The 19,906-nt window shown below is 42.0% G+C and overlaps 1 protein-coding gene across 1 annotated transcript in view; it reads right to left on the minus strand.

Annotated features, from left to right (window-relative positions):
* The window catches only part of CEBPZ (CCAAT enhancer binding protein zeta), a 180,030-nt gene that overhangs the window by 148,419 nt on the left and 11,705 nt on the right, over nt 1-19,906 (minus strand). Inside the window, exons 3-4 of the mRNA XM_082251926.1 lie at nt 15,728-15,959; nt 2,032-2,143 (exon numbers count right to left, since the gene is read on the minus strand). Of these exons, the coding sequence (XP_082108052.1) occupies nt 2,032-2,143; nt 15,728-15,959 (344 nt within the window). The remainder of the gene's footprint in view (nt 1-2,031; nt 2,144-15,727; nt 15,960-19,906) is intronic.

The following is a 19,906-nucleotide window of genomic DNA, read 5'->3' on the forward strand; positions in this document are numbered from 1 at the left end:
GTTGAGTATCTGGAGCATCAGCATTTGTGGGTTTGATTATACTCTCAAAAATGGCCAGAAAAAGAGAACTTTTTTCTGAAACTCTACAGTTTTTTTTTTTCTGAGAAATGAAGGCTATTCTATGTGAGAAATTGCCATGACATTGAAGATTTCTGCAACGGTGTGTACTACTCCCTTCAGAGAACAGCACAAATGGGCTCTAACCAGAATAGAAAGAGAAGTGGGAGGCCCTGGTGCACAACTAAGCAAAAGGACAAGCACGTTAGAGTCTCTAATTTGATTTGATTTGTGATCAGCCGAGTCCCAAGGACTCAGCGATCACAGAGCGGGCACGCGGGAAGGACGAGAATAGGAGGGCGTTCAGGTACATCCCCCCAGCATTTTAGGCCATACAGGAAAAAGCTTCTTGACAGTAAGAGCTGTGAAAATGTGGAATAGGCTCCCTGAAAAACTGGTTCTGGCCAGCTCAGCAGGTTGTTTTAAAAAAAAAAAAAAAAAAAAAAAATTCACAAAACATCACTGAATATTAACATTTGTAAGTAATAAATGATCCAGGGAATATCAGATTTCTTGCTGGGGGAACAGGAGAGACTTTATTTTTCTCCTTCTGGAGAAAATGGACCATGCTTTATGACAGTTGTTGTTTCCTTCCTCTTGATCAACTGTGCGTAAAGGATTCTGTATATGATGGTTTTCTGTTACCTTTATTTAACCACTTAAGCCCCGGAAGATTTTACCCCCTTCCTGACCAGGCCCTATTTTGCGATTCTGCACTGCGTGACTTTAACGGACAATTGCGCGGTCGTGCGACGCTGTGCCTAAACTAATTTGACGTCCTTTTTTTCCCCACAAACAGAGCTTTCTTTTGGTGGCATTTGATCACCTGTGCAATTTTTTGATCATGCGCTATAAACAAAAAAAGAGCATCAATTTTGCAAAAATAACAATATTTTTCACATTTTTTATATGAAATTCCCAAAAAAAAAAAAAAAAAAGTAAAAATCAAATTTTTTTTAACATTTTTGGCCAATTTGTTTTCTGCTACATATGTTTGGTAAAAAAAAAAAAAAAAAAAATCACAATAAGCGTATTTTGATAAGGGATAAGGGAACTAAGGGAAAGATTTTTGTCATTTTTGTTTTTAACGAGTAATAGCGGCGATCTGCGTTTTTTTTTTGCGGGACTGCTACATTGCGGCTGACAGATCGGACCCTTGACTGACATTTTTGACACTTTTGGGGGTACCAGTGACATTACTACAGTAATCAGTGCTATACGTATGCACTGTTACTGTAAAAATGACACTGGCAGGGAAGGGGTTAACTTTATTGGAGAAGGAGGGGTTAAGTGTGTCCCTAGGGGCGTGTTTCTAACTGTGCAGGGATGTGACTTTACATGTAACAGCAGAGATCTACGGTCCTACATAGCAGGACGGTTAGATCTCTGCTGTTACACAGGGAAGAATGACAGGCGGCTTTGTTTACACAAGCCGTCTGCCTTTCTCCCTTCACAGTGGACGATCGCGAGTGACCGGCGGACATCGGGTCCGCCGGTCGCACGCGCGGACTTGTTAGGAAACGAGCTGGGGCGGGAGCGCGCCTCCGGCACGCACGCTCACCTCCTATTGGCTCACAGGCTAGTGACGTACCGGTACGTCACTTTGCCTGGCCGGGGCTGACCGCCGCAGTATATGTACTTGCGGCGGTCGGCAAGCGGTTAATGTTTCATGTTTGCTTTTTGGCTGAACTTGGACTTTTTGGCTCTTTTTTTAACCCAATTATGTAACTATGTAATATGCATACATTTTAAATTAAAAAAGTATGCTTTCATCTTTCAATAACAGTGCTGAAGGCCAGTACTGTATAGGTTTGTACATTTGGTTTCGATCTGTGTGGCACAATGTCCACAAGGGCACCCTATTCATCTTTTGCGGAGGCAAAGGAGAAAAAAACTATATAAATCCTGCAACTCTACTACAATGCTTGCTGATATTTTTTAAAATTAAACAGGCAAAAGAAACATCACATTTACCATTTTGATGTATCCAAGAAGCAGATGCAACATTTTCGGATTCTTCTGTTTTGCTTTGTTCATCATCCTCGTCTTCTGGAATGTCATGAAAATGTTCCTCTTCGTCTATTTCCTAAAACAAAATACAGAATCCTCTCATTTAAACATAAGTTTACATCCAAAGTCACAGACCACATACTAAATGGCTTCTATAAATGCAGGAACCTGTATACAGGCAGTCCCCAGCTTACAACCCATATAGGGACTGTAGCTTTGTTCTTAAGTCAAATTTGTTTGTAAGTACGTTTTATTTAAGTGTAGCCCCAACCAAAAGAATCATTTTTAAGTTTTTTTGCATAGCATTGGGAAGGGTTAACACCCCTGTACCATTTGTTTTGCTGTCTGTGCCCCTGTTCAGAAGATTTCCCCTCACTTTCTGTCCCTATGACAACCGGATTTTGAAAATTTTGGGTTGTTGTGGAAACAGAGATTAGTGGAGACATCTTTTTCTCATGAGAACTCTTACAAGAGTGATTGTCCCTTTCTAGGGGGAGATTTCTCCTCACTTCCTGTTGTCTCCCTCCGTTTGCAAGTAGGATGTTTGTAACCTAGGGACCACCTGTAGTAAATGCAGGTCAGTTGTGCACACCGCCAGAGTAACAGCCATAACTATATTTACAGATAGCTTATAGCATTACCTATGGACAAATATTATGCACAGTAGTTTTTTGTTGTTTCACAGGCACTCGCAATTTTGAGGCTTGACATATTTGGATTCCATTTATTTAACACAATCAATTTGAGTGGAATTTTACTGAACACAACTTAAATAAACAGTAGTGAAAAAAAGTGACATCAAACAGGATTTTTGACCTAATGTAAAATCCTTTCCTTGAAGTTATATGCAGTATTAAACCTAAAACAAGAAAGTAATATGTTGCAACTTACCAATACTTAGAAGCGTTTTCACACTGAGGCGCTTCTAAACTGCTTTTCGGACGCTTTTCAGGCATTTAGGGTGTGTTTTTTTTTTTTAAAGAACATGTGACTCAAAAACTTCTCCAAACAACATTTTAAGGCGTTTTTTGGGTTCTTACCATTCATTTCAAGGGAGAGGGACATTTGTTAAAGAGGAAGTAAACCCTCCTCTGACACTTGTACCTATAGGTAAGCCTATGATAAGGCTTACCTATGGGTACTGTAAATATCTCCTAAACATGTACCGTTTAGGAGATATTTACCTTACATGCAGCCAGTGACATCACTGGCGCATGCGCTCTGAAGGAACGGCTGCTGGTGCCGTTTCTTCAGAGACCCGTGCCGTGACTGTCGGCTCCCGCGCGTGTGCGCGGGAGTGACGTCACCGCGGCTCCGGCCAATCAGATGGCCGGATGCCGCGATCCCGGAAGACGGGCGACTGGACATGTCGCCCGTCATACAGGTAAGCGGGCTGCACGGCGGGGGCTCGTTCTAAGGTAAGTATTGCATAATGAGCTAGTATGCAATGCATAATAGCTCATTATGTGTTTCTCTTACAGGTTGCCAAAAAAAAAAAAAAATAATTGTACGGGTTTACAACCTCCTTAAGTACTTTGATTAGCTCTCTAAACATGCTGCATGCCAGATTTTTGTTCACTGCACTGGCAGCGCACCACCCCAGTGTGAAAGCATTTATTGATTTTAATGGAAAGCATTTTTTGTGAGCTTTTCAGGTGTTTTTTTTTTTTTTAACGCCAAAGTGCATGAAAAGCTCCTCAGTGTGAAAGGGCTCTAAAGTGATATTAAAAGTATTGTTATTTTGTTTAAAAATAACATGTCATACTTACTTGCTCTGTGCAGTGGTTTTGCACAAACCAGCCAAGATCCTCCTCTTCTTGGGTCCCTTGCCAGCGCTCCTGGCCCCCTCCCTCCAGCTCCCACCCCAAAGAGCTTGAAATTAGGGGGGGGCACCCGAGCAGAGGCTCTGTGTCTCCATTCAACATGGAGCCATGATTAGGCCCCTCCCCTTCTCTCTACTCATTGACTCTGATTGACAGTAACAGGAGCCAATGGCTTTTTCTCAGCCAGGAGGGAGAGTAATGGACAGCCTCAGGTCTCGTGCAACATCGCTGGATTGAAAGAGGGTTCAGGTAAGTATTAGGGGGGACTGTTGCACATAGGTTTTTTAACTTAATGCATAGACTGCATTATGATAAAAAAATAAAAAAAAAAACACCTACCTTTAAAACTACTTTAAATGTGGTGTCTACATTCATTTTTTTTACTGTGATTTAACCACCTTTACCAGGATCTCTCACGCCATTTGGGTCCAGTACCTACGTCACTGCCTCTGTTGCTTTTACTAACAGAAAAAGAAGTTCTCACCCCTCTTCTATGAAGTCAGAAACCAGAAGTGACAAAGATTTCATCACTTTAGGTTTGTTTATTGACAAGCTGTTACCGGCTTGTGCAAGCATCTGATCAAACTGATTTCAGATGCTTTGGAGGCCAGAGGAGAGAGCTGGGGTCTAATAGACCCTAGATCTCTCCATAAAGAGAATCTTTCACAGCTCATGCTATCACAAAGGATGTTGTTGTGCAGCTGCAGGCATCACCCAGGTACTGTTTTTTAGAGCCGACGGTCAGCTTTATTGTAATAACCGATGCCGCTAATCAGCCGCTCGGTTCTTTTTACAAACAGCAGAAGGGAATGACCCCCACCCCCACAGCTCGCCCGTCACACCAAGAGGCCTGAGCAACCAGCCGACACGTCCGCCGGCTGGCCGGTGACCCGGACAATACCAAGTTTCGACTTTAATCAGGTCTGGGTCTAGTAACCCTAGTTAACTGGAGCCTTAAAAAGGCACCAGATTTTGAAAAAATGCCAGTATTCAAATACGGGGTCTTATAGACCCCAAAATCCTCCAAAAAATGACATTACTATTGCTGTCACAAGGCAAGTTTATATTCCTTGTGACAGCAATAAAAGTGATGAGAAAAAAAAAATTTAAAAAAAAGGGACAGTGTAAAATAAATAATCAGAAAAAAAAAAAAAAAATTTAAGAAAATTTAAAGTGCCCCACCTATGGAGATTTTTAAGTATCATAGTTTGTCATGAAGACTGGAGTGAGACCTTAGACACATGTAAAATAGTTTCGCCCAGACTGTCGGACAGACTGACTCAGGTATACCGTATATACTGCACCGTGCGTAGCTCACTCCTGTAAAACTAGCTAAATTTAAACAAGAACAACCCCCGACATGTCCAATGTGCAATCAAACATTGGGTACATTCTTTCATATGTCGTGGTCTTGCCCGTATATACGGGGGTTTTGGAGTCAAGTGATAGATTTCCTGCATGACGACATGGAGTCCCCCTGACTCTAGATCCAAAGCCATGCCTACTTGGAATCCTCCCTGAAATTAACATGGATAAATATTTCAAGACATTCCTACATGAAACATTATTCCTGGCTAGAAAGACGATAGCCAAAGTGTGGATTCGACAAGTCCCCCCAAAACTATCTGATTGGGTGACTGACGTAAATAATACCCTTCCTTATAAAAAATGTATATACGCTCACAGAGGTATCCATACAAAATACAATAAGATTTGGGTCCGCTGGCTCGAAGAGTCTGCCACATTTGAATAATCTTGCAGTATACATCATCCCTCACATTTATCACTCTCCCATAACAAAGTGGTGTAATTTATGATGTTGTTCCAGGAAGTTTAAACTTTGTCTCGGAACAAAAACCCTTGCTGTATCTCATGGAAACCCCACGTACTTCTGTACAAATACCTTTATAAACTTGCTAACACTGAACATGAAAACTGTATATACATTGAAAGCTGTATACTGTTTTGTATTATTGTTTTGTTTTTTCATTGGATAAATAAAATCGTTTAACCAAAAAAAAGTATCATAGTTTGTGGCCATTTCACAAGTGTCGGCAATTTTAAAGCATCATGTTAGGTATCTATTTACTAGCCATAACATCATCTTTCACATTATAGAAAAAAATTGGGCTAATGTTACAGTTTTGTTGTTTAATTCATGAAAGTTTATTTTTCCCCATACAAACTGTTTACCGCTTGCTGACCGCCTAACGTACATTTAATGCGGCAGGTTGGCTCTACCTCTATGTGATTTTGTGCAATAGCAACTAGGGCCACCAGAGGCACGATCGCACGCTGATTGGACAGAGGGGGAGCCAATCAGTGGGTCTGGTGGACCCAATGTCTGCCGGCTACCTGCGATCGTTCCGAGAGGCAGAACAGCGGTCTGCCTATGTAAACAAGACAGATCACTGTACCAAAAGGGGAGAGATAGAGATCTTGTGTTCAGCCAAGCAGGAACACGGATATCTGTCTTTCCCCAGTCAGAGTAACCCCCAAACAGTTAGAAAGCACCCCCTAGGGACACATTTACTAATTTGACCGCCCCTGATGTTAACCCCTTCCCTGCCAGCGTCAACAGTACAGTAACAGTGCATATTTTTAGCACTGATCACTGTAATAATGTCACTGGTCCCAAAAAAAGTGTCAAAGGTGTCAGTTAGGTGTCCGATCTGTCCATCGCAATGTTGCAGTCCTGCTAAAAATCGCTGATTGCCGCCATTACTAGTAAAATAAATAAATAAATAAAAATGCCATAAAAACATCCCACAGATTCTAGACACGATAACTTTTCTGCAAACCGATCAATATACGCTTACTGGGATTTTTTTAACCAGAAATATGTAGCATAATACATACTGGCCCAAATTAAAAGGAAGAAATTAGATTTTTTAGATTTTCTTACTGGATGTGTTTTATAGCAGAAAGTAAAACATTTCTTTTTTTTCAAAATAATTTTGTTTATAGCGCAAAAAATAAAAACCGCAGAGGTGATAAAATACTAACAAAAAAAGGACATTAATTTTATTTGGGTGCAGCTTAGCATGCCCGCACAATTGTCAGTTAAAGTAACGCAGTGCCGTATCACAAAAAATGGCCTGGTCATTAAGGGGATAAAACATTCCAGGGCTGAAGTGGTTAAAAGACCACTGCGCAAATACAGTGTGACATAAAATATTGCAATAATCGCCATTTTATTCTCTAGTGTCTCTGCTAAAAATATATATATTATGCTTGGGGGCTTGAATTCATTTTCTAGAAAATAAATGCAAATTTTAACTTGTAAGCAACAAGCATCAAAAAAAGGCTTAGTCTTCAAGGGGTTAAAGTGTATTTTTTCAAAAATATTTGCATTTGAAAAACCACTGCCCAAATATTGTGTCGCATGAAAGATTGCAACAGCCACCATTTTATTCTCTAGGGCCTCTGCTTAGAAAATACATAACGTTTGGAGGTTCCAAGTAATTTTCTAGCGAAAAAAGCTGATTTTTATATGTATGAGAGAGAGATATCAGAGTTAGCCTGGGGGTCAAGTGGTTTAACTAGTGCTCTTGCCAGTAACATGTCTTAGGGTGTGTCTCCCTCATGGCCAGAGGGGAATAGTTCTGGATAGCAGCCCTGTCAGTCTAGAGAGAGGGTAGTGTTGGTTGGGACTTGGTTAACAAAGTTAAATAAGAAGTATGGCCTTTTAGAGCCGGTTCACACTGCCGCAACCACTAAAGTCGCCTCATAACGGGCGACTTCTAGCGCGACTTAGCCGCGACTTCAGCGTGACTTCAGCGCGAGACGACTTTGTAGGACTTTGTATTTGGCCAATCAGAATATGATGTGTTGTGACCTAATTTTCCTTTTTTTTTTTTGCTGGCATTTATCGGGCATTTTTTGGGCGTCTTTGGAGGCAGGCATGTCTTAAGTGTCTGGGGGGGGGTCTAAAAAGTGTACCTGTGAAGCTTCAGCTCTGTAGCATGTCCAGAACCCCCAAAAAATTAGCATTTTTCTTATAATTTTTATTAGAACATTAATACGGCTTCTCTCCACCTGGCTTTTTTTCTTGCAGGCATTTATCGGGCATTTTGAGGCAGGCATGACTCTTTTTGGATTTCGTGTCTGGGGGGTCTAAAAAGTGTCCCTGTGAAGTTTCAGCTCTGTAGCATGTCCAGAACCAGAAAAAAAAAAAAAAAGCATTTTCTTATAATTATTAATACAGCAGTGTGGGTTCAGTGGGTTCAGTGTGGGTTCTGGAGATGCTACAGAGCTGAAACTTCACAGGTACACTTTTTAGACCCGTATTAATGTTCTAATAAAAATTAGAAGAAAAATGCTCTTTTTTTCTTGTTCAATACCATTTTTATGGAAAGTCGGATCACAAGTCACTTCAATTAAGATAAGGAGGCGACTCCCATTGAAGTATATGGGACAAGTCGGATCACAGGTCGCCTCAAAGTAGTACAGGACCCTTTTCTGAAGTCGGAGCGACTTCAGTAGTGCCAATTAAGACGGCACTGATTGATTAACATGGCTTTTGTTATGTCAAGCGACCTGGGGCGACACAAGTCACCTCACCCTAGTGTGAATGGGCTCTTAAAAAAAAAAAAACAAACATACTCATCTAGGTGTCCTATGTCGGCTCTGCAGTGAGAACTGAGCGATCAAAGACTGGTGTTAGCTCAGTTCTCCCCTCCACCCAGAGCTGGGACTGTCAGTACTCACTGGAGGACTGGGCTGTGGAGAGGGCAGCAGGGGCTGGCTCAGGCTCTCAGCGGATCATTGAGAGGCTGAGCCAGGTGCAGGTCCAGGGTTCTAAGTGGTCGCTTTAGAGCCTGGGGAGGCTGTGATATCAGCAAACAGCGGGCTTCAGCCCACTGTCGGCTGAAAACTGGTCACTGGAGTGCAGAACAAACTGCACTCCTGCGATCAATTGAAAAAGTATAGCCAATAAAGCTTTGACTATACTTCTCCTTTAAGCTGAACTCCAGCTAACACTTTTTACGCAGATATAGAAACCACTCTTTTTGCTTTTGAAATTTTTTACATAAATAAGTAAAAAATTACTATTGTAAGCACCCTTGCCACTGTTCTTTAGGCTTTCAGCAGATTGGCTTCTAATGACTCAATGATTATTGACACAGTAACAAGAATACAGGACGACTGAGGTTGTGTACAGCAGGGTGACAGTGCCTTAAAAAGAATGTATATGCTATACCTGCAGATATGGCCAACATCAAGTAATCTATCAGGACTTAAAACGGAAACCCCACTTTTGTAGGGGAAAAAAAAAAATAGAGTATACAATTGCGACACAAGTCATATTTTGATTTAATGTTATTAAAAATTACCTTTCCTTTTCAATCTGTAGCTGCTGTAATTTTCTGAAAATGCAATGCAATATGGCTACCTGGAGCTGTTCTGTGCACAGAATGTGCACTGACCACACCCCAGAAACATAATTTCCTGCTTGTGTGATTGGCTCGCTGATTTTCCCAGAAGTCTCCCTAAAATACAAGTCAGATTTCAGGCATCCCCTGCAATTAAAATGTCATTTTTGGTGAGATACTCCCAATAGGAACACATCTAAAAGGGATGCAGACCCAGCAATTGTCCTCATTAGTGCCCTCCACCTGCACACCTGATTGATAATTATGAAACCACCCTCATTAGACCCACTCCGCACAGAGGCAAAGAGGAACAAACAATGATTTCTTCAGAATAACAAAAAGGTAGGAATCTGCAACAAAGGTTGTTATAATCCTTGCAACGTACATAAATCACCCAGAGGGGAATGTTTTTTCTCAACAAAAGTGGAGTTGCACTTAAATTTTCTGAGTAAATTCTAAAAGAGTAAAAATAGTGGCAGCAGTTTTTTATGCCACATGATATTTGCACTACTATATATCAAATTTCATGATAACAATACAATAAAATAAATGTTGGTGCAGAAAAGTTAGGGAGATTTTACAGGTCATCATTGTAGAGTTAACATGAAATGTGGCAAATCAGGTTTAACCACTTCATGCCCGCCCTATAGGCAAATGACGGCGGGAATGTGGTTGCATTGTCCTGACCGGACGTCATATGACACACTGCATCTCCGATCTCGGTAAAGAGATCCAATCACGGCTGGTCACATAGTACACAGGAAGAGCAGTTGATCGGCTTTCCTCAGTACATGCCTGACAGGCACGAGTAAAGGAGTGGCGATCTGCGGCTCTCCTGACGGGGGGGGGGGTCATCACTGGTAATCAGATCAATGATTACCAGTGCAGACCCCTGGGGGGGGGGGGGTGCCACTAGAACTACCAGGGATGCCCACCCATGACCCCAGGGATGCCCACCCATGACCCCAGGGATGCCCACTATGGCCACCAGGGATGGCAATCATGGCTCAGGGAGCCCCCCAGTGCCATCCCCATCAGTGCTGCCCACTAGTGCCCTCCCCATCAGTGCTGCCCATTAGTGCCCTCCCCATCAGTGCTGCCACACAGTGCCCATCATTGCCATCAGTGCCGCCCACCAGTGCCCATTATTACCCACCAGTGCCGCCTATCAGTGCCCACCAGTGCCACCTATCAGTGCCCATCAATACCGCCTATCAGTGCCCACCAATGCTGCATATCAGTGCCGCCTCATCAGTGCCGGAAAAAACTTATTTACAAAATTCTATAGCATAAACAAAAAAAAATAATTTTTTTTTTCAAACTTTTCGGTCTTTTTTTTATACTTGTTTAGCAAAAAAAAAAAACCTTGCGGTGATCAAATACCACCAAAATAAAGCTCAATTTGTGGGGGGAAAATGACATAAATTTGGTTTAGGTACAGTGTTGCATGACCGCGCAATTGTCATTCAAAATGCAACAACGCTAAAAGCTGAAAATTGGCCTGGGCAGGAAGGGGGTGAAAGTACCCTGTATTGAAGTGGTTAATGTTGATAAATGTAAAGTTATGCAGCTGGGGGCTAAGAATATGCATGCATCTTCCATACTAGGTTGTATAACTGGGGGAATCCATAGTGGAGAAGGATCTGGGTGTTCTGGTAGATCCTAAGCTTGAAAATAGCATGCAATGCCAAGCTGCAGTTTACAAAGTGAGCAAAATCCTTTGTTTTTAACCACTTCACCTCTAGCCACTGTGCTGCTACTGCGGCACAGTGGCTCGTTATCGTCCAGCGACGTAGACCTACGTTGCTGTACTCCTCCCCCTGTAGGCGGCGCTGGCGCGCTCCCGCTGTTTTCATTCACAGCGGGAGTCGGGCCAGGGGAGGAGCGGCGGCGATCGCTGCCGCTCTTCCATGATCGTCGGGGAATCTAGTTTGGAGATCCGCCCGCCTGTGTAAACAGAGCGGGCGGATCTCCTAAGTGACAGGGAGTGACAGATCGGAGTGTTCAGCATAGCTGAACATCCGATCTGTCCCTGGCTCACACAGTCACCTCCCCCCCCACACGTTAGTAAGCACCAGGCATACATTAACCCCTCCCTCTCCAATAAAATTAACCCCTTCCCTGCCAGTGTCATTTTTACAGTAACAGTGCATATATATAGCACTGATTACTGCAGTAATGTCCCTGGTACCCCCAAAAGTGTCAAAAATGTCAGTCAAGGGTCCGATCTGTCCGCCGCAATCCTGCAAAAAAAAAAAAAAAAAAAACACCAAAAATGACAGAAATCTTTCCCTTAGTTAGTAAACGCAATAACTTTTGCGCAAACCAATCAAAATACGCTTATTGTGATGGCAGAAAACAAATTGGCCAAGAATTTAAAAAAATTTTGATTTTTACATATTTTTTGGGAGGAATTTCATATAAAAATGTTAAAAATATTGTTATTTTTTCAAAATAAACGCTCTTTTTTTGTTTATAGCGCAAAAAGTAAAAATCGCACAGCTGATCAAATACCACCAAAAAAAAAGCTCTATTTGTGGGAAAAAAAGGACGTAAATTTCGTTTGGGTATGGCATCGCACGACCGCGCAATTGTCAGTTAAAGTCGCACAGCGCCGAATCGCAAAAAATGGCCCAGACGTAAGACAGCAAAATGCTCTAGTGGTAAAGTGGTTAAAGGAGGTATGGTCTGCAGAGAGAGAAATAATTTTGCCCCTGCACAAATCATAAGTAAGACCTCATCTGGAATGCAGTTCAGTTTTGGGCACCAGTTCACAAAAAGGATGTTGGGGAACTGGAGAAAGTGCAGAAAAGGGCAACCAAACTGATAAGGGGCATGGAGAAGCTCAGCTATGAGGAAAGATTAGCTGAACTGAATTTACCCTCTTGACCAGAGGCGATCAAGGGGGGGGGGGGGGGGGAATATGATCAACACGTTATAAACACATTGGTGTTTATAACTCGGTCTAAAGGTAATCACCTTAAGATCATCACAGAGGACAAAGGGGGCACTCTAAGTCTGGGGAAAAAGAGATTTAATGTCCAAATATGGAAAGGCTTCTTCACAGTAAGAGCTGTGAAAAATTTAAATAGACTCCCTCAAGAGCTGGTTCTGATCAGCTCAGTAGTTTGTTTAAAAAAAAAGCCTGGATTATGTCTTCAATGCTCATAAATATACCTGGATACCAATATTTATAGGTAAAGTTGATCCAGCATATATCCGATTGTCTTGGGGGAATCAGGAAGAAATTTTTTTTTCCCCGCTGGAGAAAATTGGATCATGCTTTATTGGGTTTATATCAACTGTGGATATAGGATAGTGTATATGGAGATTTTCTATTTGTGTGTGTTTTTTTTTTCTATGTTAATTGAACAGGATGGACTAATGTATTTTTTCAACCAGAGTAACTATGTACTATGTAAATGGTGGCCCTAGCTTAATCCGGCTTGTGTGAAGATACCAAATATTTTGCAGAATTGCCGTTTACATACGTGTGCATGCCCTAAAAAGAACATTTGCATTTGTGCAAGTGCTTTTAAAATTTTATTTTGATTATAAGGAGGGTTTAACATTTTTTCTCATTTAACTATTGCTATCACAGGAGCCTAAAAGCATAGGCAGATAATAGATTCTCTTCATGAAGACAACAGGGGCCTTTTGGACCCCCATAGTCTTCCCTGCCCTCTGCTGGAACTGTTCACCTAGCAGAATTTGGACAGTGCTGAACCTTGAAATGCTCACAGCTGAGCACTTCTGGGTTCACTGATCGTAGCACAGATCAGAAAACAGATATTCCGGACTTCAGAATTCAAGAATACACAGGGCAAGTTTCTCTTTAGGTCTAGTGATCCTCTGGCCATTGCAATGCAACAGAGGTTCTGAAACCGCTACAGGTGAAGAGACCACTCACTCTGGATTAAGTATGCCTGACAATTTTCCATGCCTGGAATGTGCAACATGGACAGGGCTGGAACATGAAGCTCAGCCCAAGTCAGAATCTTGTCAGCTTCTTTTTGTGCTGCTAGACTTCTAGCTCCCCCACAATTTTTGATCTGCTGTGGCACTGTCAAACTGATTATGGATTAGATGACTGTAGTCGACAGGTCCAGTGTTGGAGGAACAACCGAATCACTCATAGCTTCGGGATGTGGAGAGGGAGAAAAAGTATCTTTCAGTGAGCAAGTACCCTGCACAAAGAAGGTATCTAGGGCTCCTCTCCAGCCTTTTGAGTTTGCATCTGTCATGAAGATCTTCCTGGTCAGAGGAAGAAAAGATTTCTCAGACTTCAGGACTCTGAGGCAGTTTGTGAGACCCCTGCATAGATACACAGTCTGTTCTTTTATTTTAAGAAATAGTACCTTGATTAGAGGAAACCTACTTTTATTTGTCTATACAGTAAATAATCCCCAGCACCAAAATGACATTAGCATACAGACAAGTGATTATGTAGCATGCATCATAGTTTAGGAAGTTTCCTGTGCAAAAAAAGTTAAAAAGGAAAATGTTGCCTACCTTGCCTCCCAGTCGCCTAGCAAGAATGATGTCACTAGGCCTTCCAGTGGAATCCTTGAAAAGCTGATATAATCCCACTAGAATGCACAGTGCAGACAAGCACTCTTACTTGTTATGTGTGTTTTATCTAGTAAATTTTACATATGGGGGATGTGGGAGGCTGCAAAATTTCTGGAACTTGTATTCTAATGCAAGGTCCACTTTAAGGACACATTCTCTTCATGGGAAACCTTTGACAGGTGTAATGTGAATAGGACAGCTATACAATGCAATAATATAATTTGTGACATTCTTGTACGTGGGACCCCTGTCTTCAAATGGCAAAGATTAGGGAAAGCTTGGCATCTTACTTGCCAACAGACCAACTTCAGCGATCAAGTGTTATACAAGAAAACTTAAAAGAAGTGCAGGATATTAAAAATATACCATACATATTCACCTAGGTGGATGCAGCATTGATCTGATGCTGCATCTGTCCCCCGCTGCCTCTACACCTAGAATGGAGAATCAAAGACTGCTTGGCCCTACTTTTCCTTTAAACACTAACAGAAAACAATAGGACCTATAGTGACACACAAGGAAACAATGCTTAAAGCGGAGTTCCGGCCACAAAAAAAAAATTTCAATGAACATACCCCCGGGACAGTCAGGGCTAGTACATTCCACAATGGCTAGCCTCTGATCTGTCCCCGGTTCGCACTTACCTGCAAGAAGAAATACTCACTTTTAAAATTTCTTCTCCAGCGTTGCCATCTCTGTTGTGGGCAGCTGAAGCCAGCGCGATCCTCTTCTGTGTCCTCTTCCGTGTCTTCTTCTCCCAGAATGCACCTGCACCGGCCCCTCTCGTCACTGCCGGTGCGGCGCCCCTTTCCTCCACAGCTTCTGGGCATGCCCAAAAGCTGTTTAGCATGGAATGCGGCGTCGCACCGGAAGTGACGAGTGGGGCCGGCGCCGTCGCATTGATTCCTGGGAGCGATGACGTTCAGCTCCCAGGAATCATTGCAAACCGGAAGTGACGGCGCGGGCCGCGGCCGCCGAGGGAGGAAGTAGAAGAAAGGTTGAGTATTTCTTTCTACAATAACAAGGTAAGTAAAAAAAATATATATCCTAACTATCCATTTCCTTTTCAGGTGAAGAAAAGCAAGCGGATGGCCATAAAATCGATTATGTCGATTTTGTGGCCGGAACTCCGCTTTAACCATAAAGTATATGTAAACCCCAACATTTTATATTCCTGATCTAAGCCTGCTAAATCATGTACCTGTATTAAAAACTAACCTGTTCTAGTTGTATTGCTTCCTTTGTGTAAAATCCCATGGGTTTCTGCCATTTCCTCTGCTTTCCTATTAAAAACTGACCACACTACACAAGAGAACACATTATGGTCAGTTCTAGCTGTCCTGGGAACTAAACCTGCCTTCCTCCAATGATCAGACTTGTACTGACACCCCCCACAGAGCAGAGTGAATTCAGGAATTTTTTGTAAACATATTACGAGCATTTTACATGTGTAATCAAGTTTTAGGTGTTTCTTTTTTAGCCAACAGAAAAGAGGGGGAGGAGATTAGTAAAGCGCTTTTAAAATGCTCCTGTCAAGCATTTTTCAGGCGTTCCCATTGAAGTTTATGGAGCCAACCAGCCTAAAAGAAGCTCAGGTACTTTTTTGCTTGACAGGCTTTTTACTACAGACAAAAAAAACACTCAGATGTGAACAGGGGCCATTGAAATGATTGGGATTTGGTTTGTTAAACGTATTAGAACTACAAGCAGAAAATTATTCAGGTATGAACAGGGTCTTATGCAGCTGAAAACAGAGATTATGTGATCACTTAAAAAAAAAAAAAAAAAAAAAAAAAGGGAAAAAAAGTGTTTAAAATGATTTTTTATATCTATACACAAATGTTTTGCCTTTCATTTCCATACACTTTAATATTACACTTCGGTACATACCCCATTTTCCTCCAACAAGACTTTCAATCCAGGTTTAAGTTTAATAATCTCAGAGATCAGGTACAATGCTCCACAGATGAAAGTAGGCTTTTGGCAGCAGGTGACTTGCAGTAACCTCTTCACAAATGCCTTTACCCTCTTCAGTGCCACATCAGCTTTCAAAGATTTGTAGAGAAGATTCAGAAACATGGTTTGTTTAGAACCCTGTGCCAATCCTGGATCCAGAAGTTTTCTGATGACAAAAAAATTAAACTGTATCTATGGTCACAATGAAAAACACCACTTTGTATTTCAATCATTTCTAGCTTAAAATTATCTTAAAGTTTGTAAACTGTGTGAAGATCTCCACATGTGTATTCATTATGCCTAACTTCTGAACTACAGAGGTGCAGAAAGGAGGCGTTTCAGGGGATTTCGTGCAAGAATTACTTATTGATGGCAGCAAGGTAACATGAGTTGTCCATTGAGTCTGCCTGTTTTTTTTTTCCGTTAACCTTTTTGTCGAGAGTATACTGTAGATCTATACAAAAAGGGGGAAGCTAGAGAAGGCCTGGAACCTAATTAAACTAACTATTGCACTGCTGCTGCACTGCTGAGATTACCTCAACTTAAACCACTTGCCGATCGCCGCACGACTATTTACTGCGGCAGTCAGCCCCTCGCAGGCAGAGCGACGTAGGTCTACGTCGCTAGCCTGTGAGGCTTCTAGGGAGAGGGAGCGGTCACGGACCCCCCCCCGCGCGTGTGCCCGGCGGACCCGATATCCGCCGGGCACTCGCGATCGTCCATGACACCGGAAGAAAGGCAGGCGGCTGATGTAAACAAAGCCGCCTGTCATTCTTCCCTGTGTAAGAATGGAGATCAGACGGTTCTACTATGTAGGACCGTTGATCTCTGTTCTTACACCAGTAGCCATGTCCAATCACAGTTAGAAGCACGCCCCTAGGACACACTTAACCCCTCCCTCTCCAATACAGTTAACCCCTTCACTGCCAGTGTAATTTTACAGTAACAGTGCATATGTATAGCACTGATTACTGCAGTAATGTCACTGGTAACCCCAAAAGTGTCAAAAATGTCAGTCAAGGGTCCGATCTGTCCGCCGCAATGTCGCAGTACTGCAAAAAAAAAAATCTTTCCCTTTGTTAGTAAACATGATAACTTTTGCGCAAACCAATCAAAATACGCTTTTTGCGATTTCTTTTACCAAACATAGGTAGCATACAACAAATTGGCCTTAAATGTTAAAAAATTTTGATTTATAAATTTTTTTGGGGGAGAATTTCATATAAAAAAAATGTGAAAAATATTGTTATTTTTGCAAAATTGACGCTCTTTGTTTATAGCGCATGATCAAAGAAAAAAAAAAAACAAAAATTTCGCACAGGTGATCAAATACCACCAAAAGAAAGCTCTGTTTGTGGGAAAAAAAGGACGTCAATTTTGTTTAGGTACAGCGTCGCATGACCGCGCAATTGTCCGTTAAAGTCACGCAGTGCCGAATCGCAAAATAGGCCCTGGTCAGGAAGGGGGTAAAATCTTCCGGGGCTTAAGTGGGTAATGTTAGTGAAGTGACAGCGCTGTACACAATAATATTGTACTTCAATAATTACATCAACTATGTACGTAACACAACTGTGATTGTGTAGGGTTGTATAATGATGAAAAAAAAAAAAAGTAATTTATTGTCAAAAAGGGGCTAAAAAAAAAAAAAAAAAAAAGAAATCATTCTATCTAGTTATATGGAAAAAAAAAAAAAAAAAAAAAAAGAAGATTATATATATATATATTATATATCTCAAAAATGCCAAAAAGTGTCCCACAAAAGTCTGATCAAAATAGATCATAAAATACAATCCATGTGAACAGCACAAAAATTCCTAAATATAGTTAATCTTCTTGTTTAGGACTTCTGTGCAAAAACTTATGTCTAAATGAACTCACCAAATAACTCTACAGGGACCGTACTCTCCTGAGTAATACAGATGTCTCTGATCCTCAGGAGCAAAAAGTAATGTTAGCAGCACTTTTTCTTTGTAAAAACAATTCTACAGGAGCCATGGACGATCTCTCAAGTGATACTGATGTCTCTGATCCTCAGGAGCTCAACATGCAGAGATGTGGAAAAAAGTTTGCATAGTGTAAAAACTTTTTAAAAAAGGTGAACGTTTATTAAAATTTAGTGCACTCACATTTTTAGGTGTCTCTCCCAGCAACAATAAATAAACACAAAATCAAGTCACAAGCAGAGTTCCTTCGGACTCTAAAAACACAGCTCGTGGATACACATCCAGCTGAGACTGATAGTAGCACATCAATACATCCGCCCTATGTACATTTTGTCGTTTGAAGTCTTCCTGGGGCAGTCTAATGTGCTTAGCATTACCCCTCCTTTAATACAGTAGGCTTTCTCTTAGCTTTACATAGTGGGTCATTACAGCTGTATTTAAAGGAAGGGTAATGCCAAACACAACAGACTGCTGTATTTACTGTCAGGAAAGACACCTAAAATGTAAGTGAACTTAATTTTAATAAACTTCCAGCTTTTTTAAAAAGTTTTTACACTGTGCAAGCTTTTTTCTTCATCCCTGCATATAAGCCCCTAAGGATCAGAGACATCTTTATCACTTGAGAGATCGTCTGTGTATGGTCCCTGTAGAGTTGATTTGACAAAGAAAAATGTGCTGCTAACATTGCTATTTGATTAGTTCATTTGGGAATACATTTATGCACAGAAGTATTAAAAAAGAAGATTCACCATTTTGAAGAATTTTTGTGTTGTTCATTAGGATTGTAATGTATGCTCTAATTTTGTTACGAAGACTTAGTTGTGGAACTCTTTTTGCATTTCCATTGGAATTAGTGATCAACCAATATCGGTTTTTCGTTGCCGATAATGATACCAATATTTTGGCCGATATTATTCTAAAAGACCCCAAACCCCTACTCTGCACTCAAAATCATTCAAAACACCAAGTTTGGCTGTTTTGAATGCTGTCTTTTTTAATCTGGCGCAGAGTACCTGGAAGTGATGTCACGACATCACTTCCGGGTTTTTACATAGAGACCCGATCAAAGCCTAATCCGGCTTTGATAGGATCTTCGGCAGCCGTGCAGGCTGGTTGCCCGGGTCTCCCGGTGGGACGGGAGACCCGGGCGAGCCGTGGAAGGCGGCGGGAGGGGGGGGGCCCTCCCGCTCCTTGTAATGACAGTCAAGCGGCTTCTCAGCCGCATTGGTTGACTTTACAAGTCAGCCGACCGTCGGCTATGGACGCCAGTACCGGGGTGATGCCTCTAGCTGCAGGCATCACTCCAGTACAAGCACTTTTCCCAAAATATTGGCAATAACGGTCACCTTGGTTTGCCGATTCTGATATATCGAATTAGAAATGGTCGCAGAGGAAGCGGAAAACCCTTTTCGAGGCCCAATCGTGAGCATAGAGAGTCTGACCTCCTAAAAGACTCCGCCGCTGCCAGGTATACCCTAATTGCCCGGAACACATACAAGGCATGCAAGGAAATTTATTTCAGATGTCGTGGCCTGGGACACAGGGAAGGCAACACAAGGTCTTCATTCAAATGAAAATCAAAGACAACCTTTGGAAGGAACAACGAACAGGGGCGAAGAACCACCGTATCCCTGTGAATCCTCAAGCAAGGTGAACGACAGGAGAACGCCACCAGTTCCAACACCCTGCGCACAGAGGTGATAGCCACCAAAAAAGCCACCTGAGACAGCGTAAGCAAGGAAATCTCCTGAACATATTCAAAGGGAGGCTTCTGAAGGACCGAAAGCACCAAATTGAGGTCCCAAGGCGGCAACGGAGACCGCACTGGAGGAACCAAATGTCAGACACCCTGAAGAAAGGTATGCACCAGGGAGTGTGTGGCCAAGGGTCATTAGAAGAAGACCGCCAAAGCCAACACTTGGCCCTTGATGGTACTCAAGGCCAATTTCTGTTTAACCCCCCGTTGAAGGAAGGTCAAGATCTAAGTTACCGAGAAGGAGCGAGGATGAACCTCAAGAGACTAACACCACGCAATGTACGTCTTCCATGTACGATGGCAGATCTTCCTAGAAGTAGATTTCCTATTTTTTAACAGCATTGGAATCACAAACTCAGATAAACCTCTATCCAGCAGAACCTGGCATTCAACAGCCAAGCCGTGAAAGCCAGC

The sequence above is a fragment of the Pelophylax lessonae genome, assembly GCF_965119305.1.
Source record: "Pelophylax lessonae genome assembly, chromosome: 3".
Classification (NCBI taxonomy): Eukaryota; Metazoa; Chordata; class Amphibia; order Anura; family Ranidae; genus Pelophylax; species Pelophylax lessonae.